The 21,615-nt window shown below is 39.1% G+C and overlaps 1 protein-coding gene across 3 annotated transcripts in view; it reads right to left on the reverse strand.

Annotated features, from left to right (window-relative positions):
• Positions 1-960: 960 nt before the first annotated feature.
• LOC126161620 (sphingomyelin phosphodiesterase-like) overlaps positions 961-21,615 on the reverse strand; it is a 361,860-nt gene continuing 341,205 nt past the window's right edge. The window contains exons 9-11 of one of the 3 annotated variants that reach the window (XM_049917578.1): positions 16,498-16,678; positions 10,444-10,634; positions 964-1,687 (exon numbers count right to left, since the gene is read on the reverse strand). In XM_049917578.1, the coding sequence (XP_049773535.1) occupies positions 1,525-1,687; positions 10,444-10,634; positions 16,498-16,678 (535 nt within the window). In that variant the 3' untranslated portion in view covers positions 964-1,524. Of the gene's footprint in view, positions 1,688-10,443; positions 10,635-16,497; positions 16,679-21,615 lie in introns of all 3 variants that reach the window. The other 2 variants (XM_049917580.1, XM_049917579.1) reach the window with 2 other exon arrangements.

Here is a 21,615-nt window from a genome sequence, read left to right on the forward strand (position 1 = left end):
TGACGGCGGCGGTGCACAAATGCTGCGCAGCTAGCGCCATTCGACAGCCAACACCGCGGTTCCTGGTGTGTCCGCTGTGTCGTGCGTGTGACACAGCCCTCTCGCAGTGTCCTTAGCAAGTATGGTGGGTCTGACACACCGGTGTCAATGTGTTCTTTTTTCCATTTCCAGGAGTGTATTTGGACCCCATATTTATGTGCTGTCACCCTAGGCCGATAACTGATACTCAGTGTGCCTAGACTGGCCAACTGGTTGACAAAATAGATCACACCAAGCATAGTAAGTGCCAGAAGAATATAAAAAACCACTACAAGTATATAAAAGTCCATGTCCTGGGAGCACATTAGCAACATCTCCAGAAAAGTTTGAGTGGTAAAGTCCATGGCTAACATTCAACATGATAAGATCAATGTGTTCATACACTCTCACAATTTATTAACATACATTAAAAATCTGTGTACTATTATCATCTACCTAATGTTCCAATGAAAGTGCACTCTCAATTATAATCACAAGAACAGGTTCATGGTGTTGGCATTAAAGAAAATCTGTGGCTCACTGCATACATAAATGTTTATTTCAGACTGCTTATGAATATTGTTTTGTTAACTTTTATATTGTGAATAACAGGACAGGTGGTAATGATATGTTATTTTGATGGACTGTGACTTGAAAGACAATTAAGCCCACTACCACTAAGTATTGAACTTCTGTTAATCAACTGTTGTGATTACTGTGCTGGGAGTGCATTAAGTGGACAGTAAACTAGTGTTAGGTACAAGGGAACTGTGTAATAATGACATGAATGAACTGTGTCGACTTGCTACCGATGAATGCTGCTTATAGCACAGAAAGGTAAGGTCACTTTACTTGGTTGTTTAATGACATTATTTTGAAGAAAATTAGGACAGTTTCTGCTAAATTAACCAGTGGAATAACACTAAAAGAGTTTTTAATTGGCAGAGACTGGTCATCACTTCATAAGACTATGTGGAATTGTAAAGAATTTAACCCAAGCATTTTGTGTTTGTCATTAAACTGTATGACTATGAACAAAAAGCAATTTCTGATTATGAGACTTCAGTTCTGCAGATGCCTCTAAGAAACTTCAAACTGCTTAAGAAAAATACACATTATTATGCAATTTATGTAACTGAACACTGACACACTTGTAATTATTCTTGGTTGAAGTTGAGCAAACACAACAGTCTTCTTTGTGAGATAGGGCTCTTTTCAAAATCATTGATTTTCCTTGGAGAATAAAAATTCCAAATGATTTATTTGGTTTACAGGAACACATTTTTGAAAAAAAAAATTATGTTTTATTCACAGTTTTAGAGTGACTGACTCATTGCTTCCTAGAATTGAATGACCACAAAAATTATAGCACATTAAACTAAATGAATACTCTGCAGAGGCATCAAAAGCTTAGTGATTTTTCACTCTTTACGTTACTGCTTCACTAGTTTCATGTTGTAATGTGTTGGTTAGAAGGTAGTTTCATCTTTGTGGCTTTCTTTTAAATTACTTATTCAGAATTTTTGCTCTTCCAGGCATACTGGCTGTTATTTCGTCACATTTAGTAGTGTCTCTGAAATAGGATGTAACAATAGTGCACAGTTGACTTCTCTGGCAATTTGCATCACAGCCTGATGCCAAACTTGGATCTCCCTCTTTCACAGAGTATCTGAAACAAATTTGATTAATGCAGAATTATTTTTAAAAACATGTAATTTAGGGACAAGGTATGAAGGTAACATCAGAATTCATTGGTTAAATAGCATACTAACTGATGAAAATGTACTTTATATACCAATTTAGGAACATGGTTTTTGCAACATGATAACAGTATTGTTGTTGACAACTTTAAAACCAAAGTAAAGGTGATTATGGATCAATAACTTATACAGTGAAATACACTGATCCTACTTGAACAATAACTAGGTTACCTTCTGTTTCAAAGAAAACTTAGAGGGACAAAGACAATACATTTACAATACTTTTCTTTAATATGCTTGTTGTTGAACTGAACTAGTAATATCATTAAAAATATAACCTTTTTCTCTCAGAAACAAGTAATATTTCTCAGAGGGAAAAAACCAAAATGGTAACCAGTACCTTTAATCAAATGATGGGATGATGAGCTTCTGGGCTGTTATGTTAAAGATTACAATTATTGAGACAATTCATTGGAAGTCAAATTAGCATTTTGATTGCTTGATCTCAGATCAAACATTTTCAGTTATCATCTTTTTTCACACTTCCACATTTCTTTTCCTAATTGTAAAAATATGTGTTTAACACATTAGCTGTACATCAATAATAAAATTACAAGAAGAGGAAAGTGTGTTTTATAGTAAGTAACCAGCTGCTATTAAATTTGTATGAGGTCCATACAGATGTAAGAAAAACAAAACATTAAAAGGTTAGCACCTGAGAAGGAGTGAGTACAGTCTAATGCTACTTTGATATGACAAGGTTTACTTTAAGATGACTTATGGATGGCAGAATAAAATAGCAGTGCTATAAACATAAGAATCATGCTTATTACAGAGAACATTTTCTATGTGTTGCGGGAAATACCTCTCCATAATTGTCGCAAACTAGGTGAGTTTCTAGAAGCTTATGCTGGCCAACAACCAAAAACTGTTTGTCTCAATGAGTTAATAAAATTAGGCCTCGAGTTGGGAGTGGTACAACACTGATTCAAGACAGGCAGCAACCAAACAACGAAGTGAGCAGTATGAGGGATTCGAAAGACAGCATATCATTAGCTATATTATATCAAAATATCTAGGGTCTAATTAATATCATTTCTGAACTAGATGTGCTTTTGATGGATCAATTAAAGGTTCAAATGGCTCTGAGCACTATGGGACTTAACATCTCAGGTCAGCAGTCCCCTAGAACTTAGATCTACTTAAACCTAACTAACCTAAGGACATCACACACATCCATGCCCGAGGCAGGATTCGAACCTGCGACCATAGCGGTCATGCGGTTCCAGACTGAGGCACCTAGAACCACTCGGCCACCAGCGGCCGGCTGATCAATTAAAGGATATTTCAGTTTTATGTATAAGTGAGCACTGTCTAAAAGAAAACCAAACTTGTACAGCCAGAATAACAGGATTTGAAATTTCCACTCTGCAGTGGAGTGTGCGCTGATATGAAACTTCCTGGCAGATTAAAACTGTGTGCCCGACCGAGACTCGAACTCAGGACGTTTGCCTTTCGCAGGCATGTGCTCTACCATCTGAGCTACCAAAGCATGACTCACGCCCGGTACTCACAGCTTTTACTTCTGCCAGTATCTCGTCTCCTACCTTCCAAACTTTACAGAAGCTCTCCTGCGAACCTGCAGAACTAGCACTCCTGAAAGAAAGGATACTGCGGAGACATGGCTTAGCCACAGCCTGGGGGATGTTTCCAGAATGAGAATTTCACTCTGCAGTGGAGTGTGCGCTGATAAGAAACTTCCTGGCAGATTAAAACTGTGTGCCTGACCGAGACTTGAACTTGAGACCTTTGCCTTTCGCGGGCAAGTGCTCTACCATCTGAGCTACCAAAGCACGACTCACGTCCAGTACTCACAGCTTTTACTTCTGCCAGTATCTCGTCTCCTACCTTCCAAACTTTACAGAAGCTCTCCTGCGAGCAGGAGGAAACAGTGATTTTTCTATGATGTCACAGATCTTGTGCTGTGATTGTGATTTTTGGATGAATAAATAAATATTGGATTGTGATCAGATAAGGCACTGACAAAAAAAAACAATCTTAATTAATTGATTCTCTACCATGTTCACACAATATAACAAACACATTCCTGAGAGAGAGCTCTTGGTGGCTGTATGTGCATAACATCTAATATTACAGAACATACTTCTCTTAAATTAATAAAATAGTCCCAAAATATTTTAGAAAATGCAATGGTGGGGAGAAAATTGTAGAAAGAAGAACACAAACTCATGATCTTTGTTACACCTCTATGTACTGGATGTCCCATTTATCTGATGACCGCCTGTGTGGTGCAGTAGATGCTGAGCAGTGAACAGTCCATTGCCCAGCGATCAGATGCCGTGTTGCCCATCTACTGCTGCATTACAACATGACTACATTTAAAACATAAGCAAATAAATTTTGTACTCAGCCATATCATGCAAGGAGGTACTGGAACTGCCTGCCATTATTTTCCATGCATTTCTAACATCTACTCAAGAAATTATTAATCACATGGTGTAATTCTCTCTGAGATATTGAATTAATTGGTTCATGGGTATTATCCTTTAGTTCCTCTATTGTGTGAGGATTTGTTGTGTACACTTTGTCCTTCAGTGCACCCCATTAATAAAAATCGCACAGAGTTCAGGACTTCTAGTGGGCCACATATTGTTACTAAACACTCTTTCATTGAACACATCATGAATTGCATGCAAACAAACATTTGCTGTATGAGCTCTTGCCGAATCCTGTTGAAAAGTGTGAAGCTTCATTCTCTTTTACTCAGTTCATTAAGAAACGCTCACAAAATGTTTTGCACATATATTTCACTTGTAACTGTGTCATTAAAAAAAAAAAGTTGGGCCTGTTATTCTGTCACCACTAACTGCACACCACACCCAGTTATCTGATCATGAAGGGCTTTCCTCGTGAAGCACAACAGGCCTATATGCACTCTAATGTCGACAGTTTTGGGAATTAACATACCCTTACAAATGGAACCAAGCCTCATCTCTAAACAGAAGGAGGTAAGGATTGATTTCACCACCATGCACTTGTTTTAAAACCCATTCGCAAAACTTAACCCTGTGCTCAAGATCAACAGGTTGAAGTTCCTGTACTACTTATATTTTATAGCAGCTTAGCACCTCTTAGTACACAATATTTAAATGTGCTGTGAAAGACATCTAAGAGACTTTTTAGGGGAATTTTCCAGGCGGTATGCAATGTAATCAAGATTAGCTTCTGTGAACACTGTGTGTCGTCGTTTACACTTCTTGTCTCGAGCGCTTCCTGTTTCATGAAATTTATTCACTAATTTGCAAACTGCATCACGAGTGGGAACTTCTGTTTAAAAAATGTCTGTATGCACATACAAGTTGTAAATACTGAATAATTTGCTCTTGCTATTGTTGTATTTGCAAACTTCACTGTTACATTTGTGATGCCTGTTCACTACTCAAATGACACTGGCTGACAAGGCGTGTATGTCTGTATGGCCTTCAGGCTAAAACTCACAAAAAAGGGGGGGGGGGGGGGGACAGCATAGTGTAGTCCCACGGGACTCATTCGATTGGCAGGTGCAGCTTCCTTGGCCAGCCTGCAACACCCTGGGTAGCCGGTCATCATATAAATGGAGCACCCTGTATTACACTGCCTTAACTCCTGCACTTATGTTTCGTATATGATTCTCTAATTGCTGACATGTCATAACCGACACATAATTATAACAAATTGTAGCAAGAATGATGCATGTCTGATACAGTTTCAATGCACCATTACCTTAAAATGGCATACTTTCATAACACACAAGCTATAATATGAATACGACAAAATACAAAAATTCTTTAAGCAGCAATACAATGGTTCTCTTCATTTTCTTATGACAAATTGTACCAGTAATGTCACATTTTGAATGTGCTAGTGTTTTGAAACAGCATGAATTCATACTATGTAAGCTATAAAATATAACCCACAAAACATGGGCTTCAACTGATGAGGCCAAAATCCAATATGTCATGTTCAAAGTTCTGCATGTGATGTAGATGTGATGTAGGATAGCTAGACTGAAGAGACCAGTCTACAGGGAGACCCATAAGAGCTGCAGTCTGTGGAAGCCATGCCCCCAACCGTCTGCTACACTGAGCTTAACCACCACTGAGATTACATCCCATGTACAAGAGAATGGGATCCCACAATGTTCAGTCCTGAGTGTTCCTCTCTTTTTTAGGTGTGGTCAATGGTCTTGCATTAGCAGTAGGATCATCAGTATCTCCCCCCCCCCCCCCCCCATATGATGATGGTTTTTGTATTTCCTTCTGCTCCTCTCCTATTGTTGTGGCTGAATGCTGGCTGCAGGGAGCTACACGGAAGGTGCCCTCACTCACAGCTTTCAGTTTTCGACTGCCAAGACTTGCGTCAAGCACTTCTGTCATTGTCATAATGCCCATCCCCATCCAGAGCTTTACCTCAATGAGCAACTACTAGATGTAGTGGAGACTTACTGCTTTTTGAGACTGGTATTTGATGCCTGCTTAACTTGGTTTCCCCATCTCCGTCAGATTACGGGTAAGTGCTGGCAGCACCTTAATATTATTTGATGCCTGAGCCACACTGCTGCAGCTGTACAAAGCTCTCATACAATCCCGTATTGAGTATGGGAGCCTGATGTATGGTTCAGTATTGCCCTCCGCACTGCATCCGCTGGACCCTATTCACCACTGTGGAATTCGGTTCGCGACAGGAGCCTTCTGAACTAGCCCCGTGAACAGCCTCTATGTGGACGCTGGCATTCCTCCATTGTGGCTCCAGTCCTGCTGGCTTCACTTATGTTCATGTTGGATGTACTGAACAGCGCTCTTTACTGGCTGGCTGCAGTGTTTTCACTGCAGAGTTGGTAGACATCTATTGTGCTCCTGAGCGCATCCACTCCTGTGCCGGTGAGTCCTTTGTCATCTGTAGTGACTCCTTAAGCAGCCTACAAGCTCTGAACAAGTGCTTCCCTTGATATCCTTTGGTAATAACTGTCCAGGAGCTCTTTATGCCCTCGGGAACAGTGGACATTTAGTGATCTTCAATTGGACCCCAGGACATGTCAGGATACCGGGCAATGAACTTGCTGACAGACTGGCCAAACAGGCTACTGATAAACCAACTCTAGAGATCAGCCTGCGGGGGACTGATCTCTGATTGGTCTTCTACTACAAAGTTTTTGTGATTTGGGATATTGAATGGTGCAGCCTCAGTACCCCAAACAAACTCCATGTTATAAAGGAGACAATGAATGTGTGGCGGTCATCCCTGCAAGCCACTTGCAGGGACTCTGTTGTCCTTTGCCAGCTCTGCATTGGCCATACTTCACTAAAACATGGTCACCTCCTGCAATGCGAGGACCCACCTCAGTGTCACTGTGGCTCCTGTATAACTGTCATCCACCCCTTGTTAGATTGCCCAGTTTTAGCCACTCTGCAGGGGACTTTTGACCTACCCAGCAGTCTACCTATGGTGTTTGGCGACATTGCCTCAACGGCCAATTTAGTTTTACGTTTTATTTGTGAGGGTTCTTTTTTTTTATTATTGTACCATCTAAGATTGGGCACCTGGCTTTCTCTTCCAGGCCTCCACTCTTACTTTGCATTTTGTTTGTCTTGTTGTTTGTCTTTTCCCTATGTGTGTTCTTCTCACCGTGTCTTTTAGGCTGGTGATTTTAGTATGTTGTGGAGTGGCTGGATCATCCTTTTTTGTCCTGGTGATCAGTCAGCCCAAGCCATCTGCTATGTGATTTTACTGCCTTTCCTACCTTTCCTTTTAGTGTACGTCTCCCCCTTCGGTTCGCTTCTTTCGTTTTCTATTTCAGTGTGGTTCCCCCTTACTTTTACTTCCTTTTACTTGCCCCAACTCCTTTGTTTTTAATTGTTTTACCTTGACACTTGTTTGCTTGCGGAGAAATGAACTGATGACCCTGTAGTTTGGTCCCTTTACACCCCAAACTAACCAACCAACTACCTATTAAAAAACCATCAGTCAGTATCATCAGTTCCAAAACATTGTCTGTCATTATGTAAATTAGTGTTGGGAAATATTTGAAATATGTCCTGCTCCATCTCAGAGACTACAACTACAAGCCACATCTGATTTGACCCCTAAAATGATGCTTAGAAAGATAAAAACTGATTGGTTTACAACCCTGTATAACAGTCTTACAACATACTGAAGGAGAAAATAAAAAGTTAATGTGAATACTTGGGCCCTCACAGTCTCATCATCTCAACAGCAGGAAACCAATAATTTCTTGTTATCATAGTTATTCATGCAACATCTAAATCAAAGGTTTGTGGCTGATTAAATCCAAAGTGGCCTACTTTACTATAAATTATTTGAATTTGTACCATATTTACCTGAGTATAAGAGGCTTTTCCTCTTTTCTTTCTTTTTTATAAAAAAAAAGAAAAAGAGGGTCCTTGAGAAAAATTTATTTTTAACGAATTCTGATTGATGAAAATTACAAACTGTTTTTCTAACATAAAGCATCTGCCTAAAACATTAGCATTAAATCAATTTTAAACTTAGACTATTCACTGATTTCCTACATTTTGATAATGCAAGGAGTAATAAAATAAATAAAGAGAAGCTGTTTACACTAATTTTTATCTTCACTAGTTTCTTTGCCTACTAAACCTTATGCCTGGGGTATCACTATTCTTAAGCACCTCTGTCATCCTAATTACAGTGTGTATATAATAGAGGGAAACATTCCCACGTAGCCAATGAACACACCCGTCAACTCCTATCCTTAATAAAAGTCCTCAATCTTTCCTCTCCCACATCCACACCGGCTGTTCAGAGCATCCTCCTACAGGACAACCACAAATTAGAACAGCATGCCACCCTCCACCTCAAAAAACTATCCAATCTCCTGGTTTCCCACCTCCGGAAAGGCAACTCACTCACCCTTCACAACCTTTCCAGCAAACCTCAACCTCCTCTCATTGCACACAAACCCAGTCTCTCCCATCTACTCAATCTCCCACTTCCAGCTGCACTCCCTCCAAAACCTTAAAATTCCAATCAACACATTCTGGAACCACAACACCCTAATTCAGTAGTTAACCTTTCCTCCAAACCTCTCTCCCAATCCGAAACCTCAGTCCTATCCAAAGGCCTCTCCTTCAGCCCCACTCCCACATCAACCAAACAGCCCTCGTCAAAGATTTACTGTCCTACACTCGTACTCTCTGCTGGAAATATCACTTTGCCATGAAGAAAAATGATCCTAATCCTACTCCTAATGATCCAGCTTCCCAAGGCACTATCCAAATTGAACCTTGCCTGAAACAGTTCCGTCCTCCATCACAGCGGGACCCACCTCCTCTTCCTCAAAATCACCCTCTCCAAACCTTCCAGGAATTTCTGACTTCCAGCCTTGCCTCTCAATCCTTCTTAAAAAACTTTAATCCTAATCCCAACATCACCACTGCTGAAGCCCAGGCTATCCGTGATCTAAAGGCTGACCGATCCATCGTCATTCTTCCGGCGGACAAGGGTTCCACGACCGTGGTACTTGATCGTTGGGAATATGTGGCTGAGGGACTGCGTCAGCTTTCAGACAACACAACATACAAAGTTTGCCAAGGTAATCCCATTCCTGATGTCCAGGCGGAGCTTCAAGGAATCCTCAGAACCTTAGGCCCCCTACAAAACCTTTCACCTGACTCCATCAACCTCCTGACCCCACCGACACCCCGCACCCCTACCTTTTACCTCCTTCCTAAAATTCACAAACCCAATCATCCCGGCCGCCCCATTGTAGCTGGTTACCAAGCCCCCACAGAACGTATCTCTGCCTACGTAGATCAACACCTTCAACCCATTACATGCAGTCTCCCATCCATCATCAAAGACACCAACCACTTTCTCGAACACCTGGAATTCTTACCCAGTCTGTTACCCCCGGAAACCATCCTTGTAACCAAGGCGTGCATAAACACAATCCTTAATATACTCTCAAAGGAAAAAGCGACAAGGCATTAGGTAAGGTGACCTACAAGGCCAAGGGAACAAACAACGTGGAAGTTTGTCATTTAGGTAGCGATTAACACTGTTGCTCCAATGAGGGGCTATCCCATCTTGTTCTTTTCCATAATTCCTTCAGAATGTACTTCGTGCCATTGTAACAGATAAACATCTTACATTTCCAACACACAAAAATTCCTTTCTTACTTTGTTGCCATTTTGTCCAGGCACTGCACTTGCAACGCCAACAGATGGTCACAATGCAACTGGGCGAGTTCACAGTTCTACTCATGCACCTATCATATTTATACATTTAATACTTCAGAAAATGTATAACTTTGAAAATGAAAGACTCATTTGTAGTAGTACAGTATATGAAAAGGTATAAAAAAATGAATGCATTTCTATTAATAGGAAATATAGTGAGGAAATCATAGAAATGAGACACACACATCAACATCAACAGTTTAGGCTAAGAAAGATATGGTAAAAAGGAAACAAAAGTAACAAAATTTAATAAAACTAAAAATGTGCCTCATTACGTGCATTTATAACATTGCATACTGTAGTTACACATCTAATTTCTTTTAGATTGTCAATTATCTCCACATACTTGGCCAACAGGAGACATGTATTTTTCAAATACATCAGATTTTGGCTCACTGTGTTATGTTCTCTATCACTAATCTAGAAAATGGCATATTCAGCTTACCCATAGTATTGCTGTATGATCTCGGGAGTCTCAGCCATTCGATGGACTAATTTGTCCAATTCAGTCAAATTCATAGACTCCACACCATAAGCTTCTCGGAAAGAGTAAAGTTTGTACCAGTTAGGCTCAGTATTTGGGTCAAGGTTGGCTTCAGTAAGATTAAACATCCAAGAAGTGTAATCCACAACAGCCTGTATTTGAGATGAAACATTGTACTACAATCTGGCTCTTAAAATTTTTAGTTTTTTCTTAAATATCTTAATGCTTTTGAGATTGACTATGTCCCTTTTTAATTAATTAGAGCAAAATACAAACATGTAAAGGTAATACAAAAATTACAGACTACAAAAATAATAGGTTTTTCTTGTTACTCTTTATAATGGGAAAAAGCCTCAGACATTTTTAATAGCTAAGCAGGTAACATGGATGAAAAAATAGCAGATAAGCAGTTTACTGAAACTCAAAGTAACAGTAACAACTGTTTGAATTGCTCAGCAAAACAATAAATTTTGGAAAAGCATGTTAAATGCTTATTGTTATATCTTTACTGTAGTTTTTATGTGCATAGTTTGGGAGAATGAATCAGCTGAGTTAGTGAGGAACGTGAAGCAAATGTTGATGATATGTCCATTAGCCTGCAGCAGTCAATCAAGGCATGCAATAAGAGGATCTCTTCCTCATTGTTAACAGTTATTAACAGGCCAAGCATGTAAATTGTGTCACTAGTTGTCATTGTTTCTTCAAGTTATCAGTGCAAAAATAATTGAGAGAATGCATGAAGATTTTTTTTTACCAAAAGGAGCCTTTCAATTATTTGAATCAGGCTATTGTAGGGAAGAATACTTTATTGCTGACAAGGAAGCAAGCTATCAGTCTGAATTGAGTATGAATGTGTCAGAAAAGATAAAGACATGTAAAATAATTAAAAATGTGTGCCAACATTTTCTGCAATGGAATTATTGTCAGAAGGCAACAGAGTGTCACCAATTTTTGGTCTATATAAACCCTTGAAAAGTTTAGATGTGCAGCTATGAGTTTTTCATGACGATCAAGATCAGCCACATTATGGAAAATAGAAAGTGAAAGTTAGGGAAGATTGTCATTATCCTGTTTCATTACACACTATTTTATTTTCTATATAGCAAAAGCTAATACTTTTATGGACTTCATCATCATGTGTGAAAATACCTTAATTTAGTTAGCTTTGTATGGATCATAAATCATATTATTCACAGTACTAATTACAAGGGGTTTTCAATATGTAATGCAACAGACTTTTTTTCTTAAGGCAGATAGGTTTTATTCAGGATTCCAATCACCATGGGATTCCCAAATCTGTTGGCTACAAAATTCTATTTTTCAACATTATCTCCATTCAATGTGCTGGTCTAATTCCACCTTACTGGGAGGACCTGTATGCTTGCATGGTACCACTCTACTGATCGATGCTGGAGCCAACATCCTGCTGCATCAATAACCTCTCCATCATCCATGTACCGCTTCCTGTGGAATGCATCCTTTATTGGACCAAACAGATGGATGTTGGAAGATGTGAGATCTGGTCTGTAGGGTAGATGAGGAAGGACATTCCAATGAAGTTTATGAGCTCCATTTGGTGCACAGATTTGCTGTGATGCCTTGCATCATTACGGACAAGGAGAAGTCCATTTGCACTTTTGTGGCGATGAATGCATCGAAGTCATTTCTTCAATTTTCCGACATTAAGACAATACACTTCAGAGTCAATGGTTGCACCATGAGGGAAGAAATCAAGCAGAATAACCCCTTTGAAGCCCCAGAAGACTTTTTCCATGACCTTACTGGCTGAGGGTGTGGCTTTGAACTTTTCCTTTGGAGGAGAGGTGATGTGGCACCATTCCATGGATTGCTATTTTGTTTCTGGTTCGAAGTGATGACCTATGTTTCATTGCCTGTGATAATGGTTAACAAAAAATTGCCACAATCAGCCTCCTAACATGCAAGCAATTCTGCAATGTGACCTTCATTGCCCTTTATGTCTTTTGTTAGGTGGCAAGGAACCAAGTGGGCACACATCTTTGAGTACACAAACTCATTGAATGAGTGTGTCAGCCAGCTCAACTGGCAGAGAAGTCCAATTGATTAGTGAGTTGTTTGATTGTGATCCATGAATCACTTCAAATGAGAGTGTCTGCACATTCCAACATTGCAGGAGTCACAGCAATGTGTAGCCGGCTGGCACGCAGGAGATCAGACAGGTTTTCATGACCTTGTTTCGATGATGACAGATGCCCGCCCAATGACTCACTATGCTTTTCTTCACTGTCAGGCCCCCGTAGAAATTCTGCAAGTGCCTATGAATATCTGTGGTGCTCTGGTTTTTTACTAATTGAAGCTCAATGGCAGCTCTCAGCATGGAATGCACCTCTGTTACAGGCACCATTTTGAAGGCTATGTATAGTGCTGTGACCTATCAGTACTTCATGAAACTATACAGGCTGGAGCGGAAATATTCCATGATGTCCCAGAACAAATTCTGCATTTTTTCAACTGAAACTAGTTAAGAAAAAATGTGTTCTATTAGTTACTGAATGTCCCTCATGTTGAACAATTTATCATTTATTCAACTGTTACAAATTTTCATTGTGAGCCCTGTGTTCAATTTTTGTAGCCATTTAAAAGATTACTAAATTTTAATCCATTGGGTGCTTGTGTGCACAGTGACCATTGAATACTTAAATCTAAAGGACACCAGTCAGTTGCAGTTACAAAAATCCATAATCTGTTGCAGATTTAGATTTCGAGAATAACATAGTCATCACTGGTGCATTACCAGAAGAGTCATACGAGTACCAACTAGTCAGAACATAAATTTGTGACAAATGACACTACGTTTTATATGGCAGAAACAAAAAACTTTATTATTCGGAGAATATCATGATTCACACAGTCAAATGCCTTAGATAGGTTGCAGAAAATGCCAATTTGCACTGTTTTATTATTTAATGGTTGTAGAATTTGGTGAGTGAACATATAAATGGCATTCTCAGTAGAACAACTCTTCTAACTGTAATTTGCAGATGATATTATAGTTGATCAGCTCAGATACTATTGTAGAATATGTCACCTTCCCAAAAATTTTCGAAAATGGTGTCAGGTGTGACAGATATGTAGGCAGCTTTAGGCCTCGGGGATTGTGAGAGTGGAAGCTAAGCTGGTGGTACCATTCCCTCCTACATAGTTCAAGGGAATCTGTGCTGTGTGGGAGAGGAAACAATAAACTTTTGGTAGTGAAGCTTTAAGATTTTTCAATTGCTTTGCTTACTTAGTGTTGCAAAACAAGAATGAATGTGACTGAGTCTTTTGTGCAACACATGTGGAAATAGTGAGGCATATTGCACTCAATCCAACAGGATACATGCCATTAGTGGAAGCTTAATGGGGCAGTTTCAAACTACAATACTTTCTTTATAATATTTTACACTTACACTATTGGTAATTATAAACATATAAGACTGTAATGATCAACACTGCTTTACAAAAAGAGTGAAGCCCCTAGAAGGAAGGAGGAAATGAAAAGAAACTTCATGAGTTGAAAGGGTGTGTCATGTTATTTCAGCAATTACAAAACTGAGACAAATTTACCAAGACATTGTCAGTATGATAAGTGATTTCCACTATGTTGTTGTACACTATAGACCCTCGGTGCAAGCACTGATTCAGTTGGGAAGAGTGTCGTAAGTCTGAGCTGATCCCACAAGTTTTGCCAGGGGCAGATTTGAGGATCTTGCCAGCTACATAAGTGTCTCAACATCATGCAGACATTTCATAAAGAAATGTACCATGTGTTGTCGACCATTGTCCTGGTGTAAAATGTCACTATGTCTATGACATACCCTTGTGCCCTCAGAGCCCCCTCATTCACTACTACACATGACCTGAAGTCACACCCAATGGTCCCCACACCACAACACCAGGAGTAACACCACTGTGTCCCTCCAAAACATTGGAAGAATGGGACCTCTTCCCATGTTGCTACCATAATCACCATAGATAGTCATCAATGGTAGTGAAGAACTGCATTTCACCACTGAACACAATGTGATGACATTCATCAGCAGTCTCTGCTTTCCAGTAGCAGCAGAACCCCAAACACAGGATGCAGCATGGTATCGTAAGGCTCTAGTCCACCTTCTGCTAGTCTCTGACCAATGGTATGCAATGACACAGAATGTTGTTGGGAGACCATACTTGTTCTCATATGCTGGCACAAGTTTTAAGGGGATGTGATGTGCTTGGTGAACATTACGGAGATCTTTACTTGTGGTGGTCTGACATGGTTGACTGAACATTGACAATGAGTAAGCTGACCCTCAGATTCTCATGCAATCCAACATCAGGCCACTGTCACTTCTGAAAGACCCATAAATCTGGATATCGCATGACTCAACCAGATGGCTAAATGGAGATCCCACAATGAAGACTCTTTCAACTTATGTTAGGTGCTGCTAATGCTGTCCCACACAAGGAAGTGGCATCTGCATGTCCTTCACAGTGATCACTCTACATCTGATGCTGTCAACACCCTTTATATACCCTCAAGTTCTGCTAACAACACTAAACATGAACAACACAAATGCTCTCTGGTGCCCATTTTACGCATCACAGGGAATTAACCATTTATGTATGAATCAATTGTGTGTATTTGATGTACTTACAGTGTTTACAAAAGAAAGTAAACCAAACAAGTGATTAATGTAATTAAAGGAAAGAGCAGTGTAGAAAATGACCACTCTCAGTGAGGCAGGGTACTGGAACTGATACTGCAGAAATTGTCTATGTCAGAAGATGGAAGACTGCCATGAACAATGCACTAAACAGATGGGGCAGCCAGTGAGTGCCACCCACACTGCTACATCTGCTGGGGGTTCCACACAACAGTTGCAGATATCAACTCACCAGCATTGTACATAACTGTAACTGCTCATGGTCTGTAACTGCTCATAGTTTTGTAGTGATTGCTCATATTTCCAGTTCACTGTTTTATGTTGTTTGCAGACTATAACTGACTGTGTACAGAATGCATTGATCTTTAATTTAAGGAGTTTTTTCTCAGTGTCATTGCTAACATCATAGATTCTTCATTTATGAACTTTCTTTCGAAAACCTTAGAAGGGAGCAATTACCAAGTAGGTTGGGAGTCTGTTAATAGTCAACTTGTCAAACAAAACACTAAACATACATAAAAAATTTGGTGAACAATAAAACTTTACTGAACTGTGATGAGCAGAACATATTTATTTGCAACCTTTTTTGAAGTATACTAGTTAATAATTTAAGTAGTTAATATTCTCTGTCTCATGTTTCTGATATTAATTCAGTACATCTTCTTCCAAGAAGTTGTGAAGCAGCTGTCAACAGTGCTGTCAAAAGTGATCTGACCAGAGCTGACTTTAATATAGAGTAAAAGGTACATGTAGCCACTTTTACTTTTCAATGAGTTGCTGTTATATGCTAGAGCCAGATATGAGTGCTGGGATAATCGTGCGTCACATCGAAAGTGAAAGCAAGGTTTGGCTGTGGTCTGTCTACCACTAGCCACAGAGAGTATAATCTGAGCTACCAGAGATGGAAGACAAAAATACTAGGTGATTATAAGTGAAGAGGCACACAAAAATGAAGTCTGGTTGCTGAACGATTTTTCTGGCAGTAACAAGAAGGCAGTCATGCAACATTTTACCACTTGGTAAAGGCAGAAATATCAAAGCAGGACTAATTTGATCAGAACCCATTTGATCAACAGAATGATCACAATCACACAACTGAGCAGAAGTGTTACAGATTGTCCAGAGGGAAACCATGTTTGTGATGTAATATTGGGAGTATAGGTGGCAAAGGGATGAATTTGGATATTGTGGGGGTTGGGCAGGTGACAGAACACTATTATGAGTGATGGTGTTCAAATTTTTGTACCAATATATGTCAAAACAGTTGTTTTTTGAGTAGCTTATCATCTAATCCTCCTAAAAAGTTCATAGTACCAGCAGGTTATTGTAATGAAAGCAGATTACTCACTCCTGTATTTCCATCCACTTTGTATACTTTGTAATTTGGATTTACATCACTGTATGTCACAAGACTTCCTCCATTGTAAGCAACAATGCTGGCCCTAGATATATCATCAGAAGCATAGTGCAGCTGAAACCTGTCTTTGTGTGTGTGTCCATTGAATACGGCTGCTATGGTGTACTCAAATCTAAAAATGAATATAAAGATGAATAATAAAAATTAATAATAAAGATTAACAATATAACACAGCAAAAGTTTAAAATAGTGCAAATTGGCAACAGAATAAATCAACACTGAACAACAAGATAAAGCAAAAAGGAAATCGTCACAAAATCAGTAAACACGTGACAGCACGCATGCATAATACATTCTAAAATGCCATGTATAAATATGGGGTTTTCCAGTGCTCACCCCTCGGGTTCTATTAATGATAAAAAGTTAGTTGGAGTGTTTTGGATAGCTTTTGTGCAAGGCACCATTTGTATACCCAACAGAAGGGTTGTCTTTGTGTCACTGTCCTACAGCATAGGGACAAAATATGAATATTACACTTCCTTCTGCGTAAGCAAATGGGTTGGTTCTTTTTGCTTCTCATGTGGTCTGTGGTGGGTTTGGTGGGCACTATTAGTTCATGGGCAATTTCCACAAAAAGGACTTTTTTTACTATACTTTGGCCATCACAATTGGACCAAAACCCAGCCAAGGATACCAACATGGCTAGGCAAAGAAAATGACTGAAATATTTATGATGTATTCCTAAGATCCCGATTTAAAATAAGCGTGAAAATTTCCTTGATGTCTTCAACTGTTTCTAGGACACAGAGGTTCAAAGTTATCCTACTTGTACACATAAAATACACATATAAAATCCAATGTGTGACAAAAACATAGTTTATAAAGTTAGTTAGCATGGAGAAGTATGCTGTAAAGTGTCTGTTATCACCAGGGAACCCTGCATTGTGGTAGTGTAGAACATACAAAATTTTTTTATACATAAAATCTGGTAAAATTACTTTTGCATTATTTCAATTTAACATAAAAAAATCTGCCTAAATTTTACTGACCAATACATTTTTTTCATTTAACTTATATGCCTTGCTGCAACAGGGGATAGAAGGGAACCAGTAGGAAAAGTATCCTATCAGAGCACAAAAAAAGAATATGTTCCTATTTTTTTAAAGGCCTCTGACTGAAGAGTGGGGTACTAGCTGTCTCAGTCTACATTCCTCGGCACCTTTAAAAATTTTCCCAAATGAAGACTTATGTGCGCTATTTTATGCTGAGACAGAAGAAGACAGTGGCAGTGGCAAAAAAAGAGAAAAGTAATAAATACTGGAAGATAGCAGACACTGGTTGTGTAACAGGAAGAGCAAAGGACACTGGTATTGTGAGAGGAAGAGAAGGACACAGTGGCAGTGAAACATAGATGACAGTGACAGAACAGCACTAGTAAAAGAATGAAGATTGTGCTGGAGGGGGGTGGGGTGAGGGAGGCGGAAGAGGAGGAGGAATAAAGAGAAAGTGGAAGTGGCAGAGAGTCAGTGATAATGAGAGACAGAGTATATGACAATGACAATAAGAAAGAGAGAGAGATTGTGACCGTGAGACAAGACTGGAAGATAGCAGACACTGGTTGTGTAACAGGAAGAGCAAAGGACACACTGGTATTGTGAGAGGAAGAGAAGGACACAGTGGCAGTGAAACATAGATGACAGTGACAGAACAGCACTAGTAAAAGAATGAAGATTGTGCTGGAGGGGGGTGGGGGGAGGGAGGCGGAAGAGGAGGAGGAATAAAGAGAAAGTGGAAGTGGCAGAGAGTCAGTGATAATGAGAGACAGAGTATATGACAATGACAATAAGAAAGAGAGAGAGATTGTGACAGTGAGACAAGACAGCAGCAGTAGGAAGAAAGGAATGAGATATTAGTAATAAGAGATAGCAAGGAAACAGTGGCAGTGAGAGGAGACTGTAGTAATAGGACAGAGAAAAGCAGACTGTGGCTTTGGAAAGGACAAAATGACAGACAGGTACAGAGAGATAATGACAATGAGTGAATGAGAAAAGGCAACTGGGAGTTGATGGGTATGACCAACTTACAACAGTGGACTAGTGGATATGAGTGAGTAACAGTAAAGGGAGTCTGAGGTGAGTTGTATGTTTGAAAAAAGCATGAATATGTTTGCATGCCAAAGATTTTGGCAAAAATTTTAAAGTGCTGAGGAAGGGAGAATTAGGCAGCTTGTATCCTACTTTATAGTCAGAGTCTTTTAAACAACCAGGAACATATTCACATTTTTTGTGCTTAGATAGTAGCATTTTTCCACTGGTGAAATACTGACCTTAGAGGGTACTAAGGCACAAAACTAAGTAATCAACAGCTTCTAATGTATTAAAATACAAATAATATGAATATAAGATGAAGGAGCATTGGAAAATATAAATTAACACAATTAATTGTATTGGATCCTTGTTTTCAATTCTGAGATATAAATAGAATGAAAATTTATTACAAAGAAAATCATTTACTGGAAATATGAAAAGTCTAAATGGGTATAAAATATACAGCAAAGAATAAATAAAATAAACAACAATTAAAAACACACACCCCTCTTTTTTGTAAAAATAACCAATCTGTGTACTGAAGAAGTATACTGATGCCATAAAAGTTAACTTTCAAGAGGCAAGCCTTATATTTCTCACTCAAGAAATGTAATGCTAAAGGTAAATTAAATTGTGGTTATGGTATATCAAGAGCTCAGATGGAAACCCAGTTCTAAGCAAAGATGGGAAAGCAGAAAGGTGGAAGGAGTATATAGAGGGTCTATACAAGGGCGATGTACTTGAGGACAATATTATGGAAATGGAAGAGGATGTAGATGAAGATGAAATGGGAGATATGATACTGCGTGAAGAATTTGACAGAGCACTGAAAGACCTGAGTCAAAACAAGGTCCCGAAAGTAGACAACATTCCATTAGAACTACTGACATCCTTGGGAGAGCCAGTCCTGACAAAACTCTACCATCTGGTGAGCAAAATGTATGAGACAGGCCAAATACCCTCAGACTTCAAGAAGAATATAATAATTCCAATCCCAAAGAAAGCAGGCGTTGACAGATGTGAAAATTACTGAACTATCACTTTAATAAGTCACGGTTGCAAAATACTAACACGAATTCTTTACAGACGAATGGAAAAACTGGTAGAAGCTGACCTTATGGAAGATCAGTTTGGATTCCGTAGAAATATGGGGACACGTGAGGCAATACTGACCCTACGACTTATTTTAGAAGCTAGATTAAGAAAAGGCAAACCTACGTTTCTAGCATTTGTAGACTTAGAGAAAGCTTTTGACAAAGTTGACTGAAATACTCTCTTTCAAATTCTGAAGGTGGCAGGGGTAAAATACAGGGAGCGAAAGGCTATTTACAATTTGTACAGAAACCAGATGGCTGTTATAAGAGATGAGGGACATGAAAGGGAAGCAGTGGTTGGGAAGGGAGTGAGACAGTGTTGTAGCCTATCCCCGATGCTATTCAATCTGTATATTGAGCAAGCAGTAAAGGAAACAAAAGAAAAATTCAGAGTAGGTATTAAAATCCATGGAGAAGAAATAAAAACTTTGAGGTTCACCGATGATATTGTAATTCTGTCAGAGACAGCAAAGGACTTGGAAGAGTAGTTGAATGGAATGGAAATTGTCTTGAAAGGAGGATATAAGATGAACATCAACAAAAGCAAAATGAGAGTAATGGATTGTAGTCGAATTAAGTTGTGTGATGCTGATTGAATTGGATTAGGAAATGAGACATTTAAAGCAGTAAAGGAGTTCTGCTATTTGGGGAGCAAAATAACTGATGATGGTCAAAGTAGAGAGGATATAAAATGTAGACTGGCAATGGCAAGGAAAGAGTTTCTGAAGAAGAGAAATTTGTTAACATCGAGTATAGATTTAAGTGTCAGGAAGTAGTTTCTGAAAGTATATGTATGGATTGTAGCCATGTATGGAAGTGAAACATGGACAGTAAATAGTTTGGACAAGAAGAGAATAGAAGCTTTCAAAATGTGGTGCTACAGAAGAATGCTGAAGATTAGATGGGTATATCACATAACGAATGAGGAGGTACTGAATAGGATTGGGGAGAAGAGGAGTTTGTGGCACAACTTGACAAGAAGAAGGGACCGGTTGGTAGGACATGTTCTGAGGCATCAAGGGATCACAAATTTAGTATTGGAGGGCAGCGTGGAGGGTAAAAATCGTAGAGGGAGACCAAGAGATGAATACACTAAGCAGATTCAGAAGGATGTAGGTTGCAGTAGGTACTGGGAGATGAAGAAGCTTGCATAGGATAGAGTAGCGTGGAGAGCTGCATCAAACCAGTCTCAGGCCTGAAGACCACAACAACAACAACATGACTCTTTGCTATAACCATTCTCAAAAATATTACGAACAGTGAAGAGGCAGATTAATGAATACATCTAAATAAATTTAATCTTTTCAGCACAGCATAGTTTAGTTTCAGAAGACGGAAGTATGAGATCTGCCATAACAGAGCACCTAACAGAAGACCATTTAAGGTCTTGGATACTGTTGACTACAAAGTTACAGAAAATAGATGGAGTCACACTGTATAAAAAATAATAAAATTATCAGATAAGTATGTTCTATGAAGAAAAACTGCCGCACTTGGTGGTCAGCATGCAATTCCTCATCTCAGTTCAAGACAAAAGTGTATCGTGTCCAAGTAATGTTCACGCCAAACTTGTTATTTTCATTTATTTATTTTTATTTTTTCCCCCCAGTTAAAGCATCAAACTGTATCCAGTTTACACCTCCACAATGCAGTATCTTGTGTATTTCTTTCTGTTTCTGTTACCTTCATCTAACCATTAAGACATAACATGAACTTCTTATAAATGTAAATGACCACTTTGTTTCTTCCATGATGCAAGTAAAGCGAATAGAAAATAATAGTGGATACAGTACCCATCTGTATATAATGATGCGCAAAAAACACAATATGTGGGATACAGTAAATTGCAAGTTCTGCTACACACAAGAATTCCATTCTGTGCATTTGACATCCAGGCACATTTTCACAGAGCTGGTATATACATGTAC

This window comes from Schistocerca cancellata, chromosome 2 (assembly GCF_023864275.1).
Source record: "Schistocerca cancellata isolate TAMUIC-IGC-003103 chromosome 2, iqSchCanc2.1, whole genome shotgun sequence".
In the NCBI taxonomy this organism is placed as follows: domain Eukaryota; kingdom Metazoa; phylum Arthropoda; class Insecta; order Orthoptera; family Acrididae; genus Schistocerca; species Schistocerca cancellata.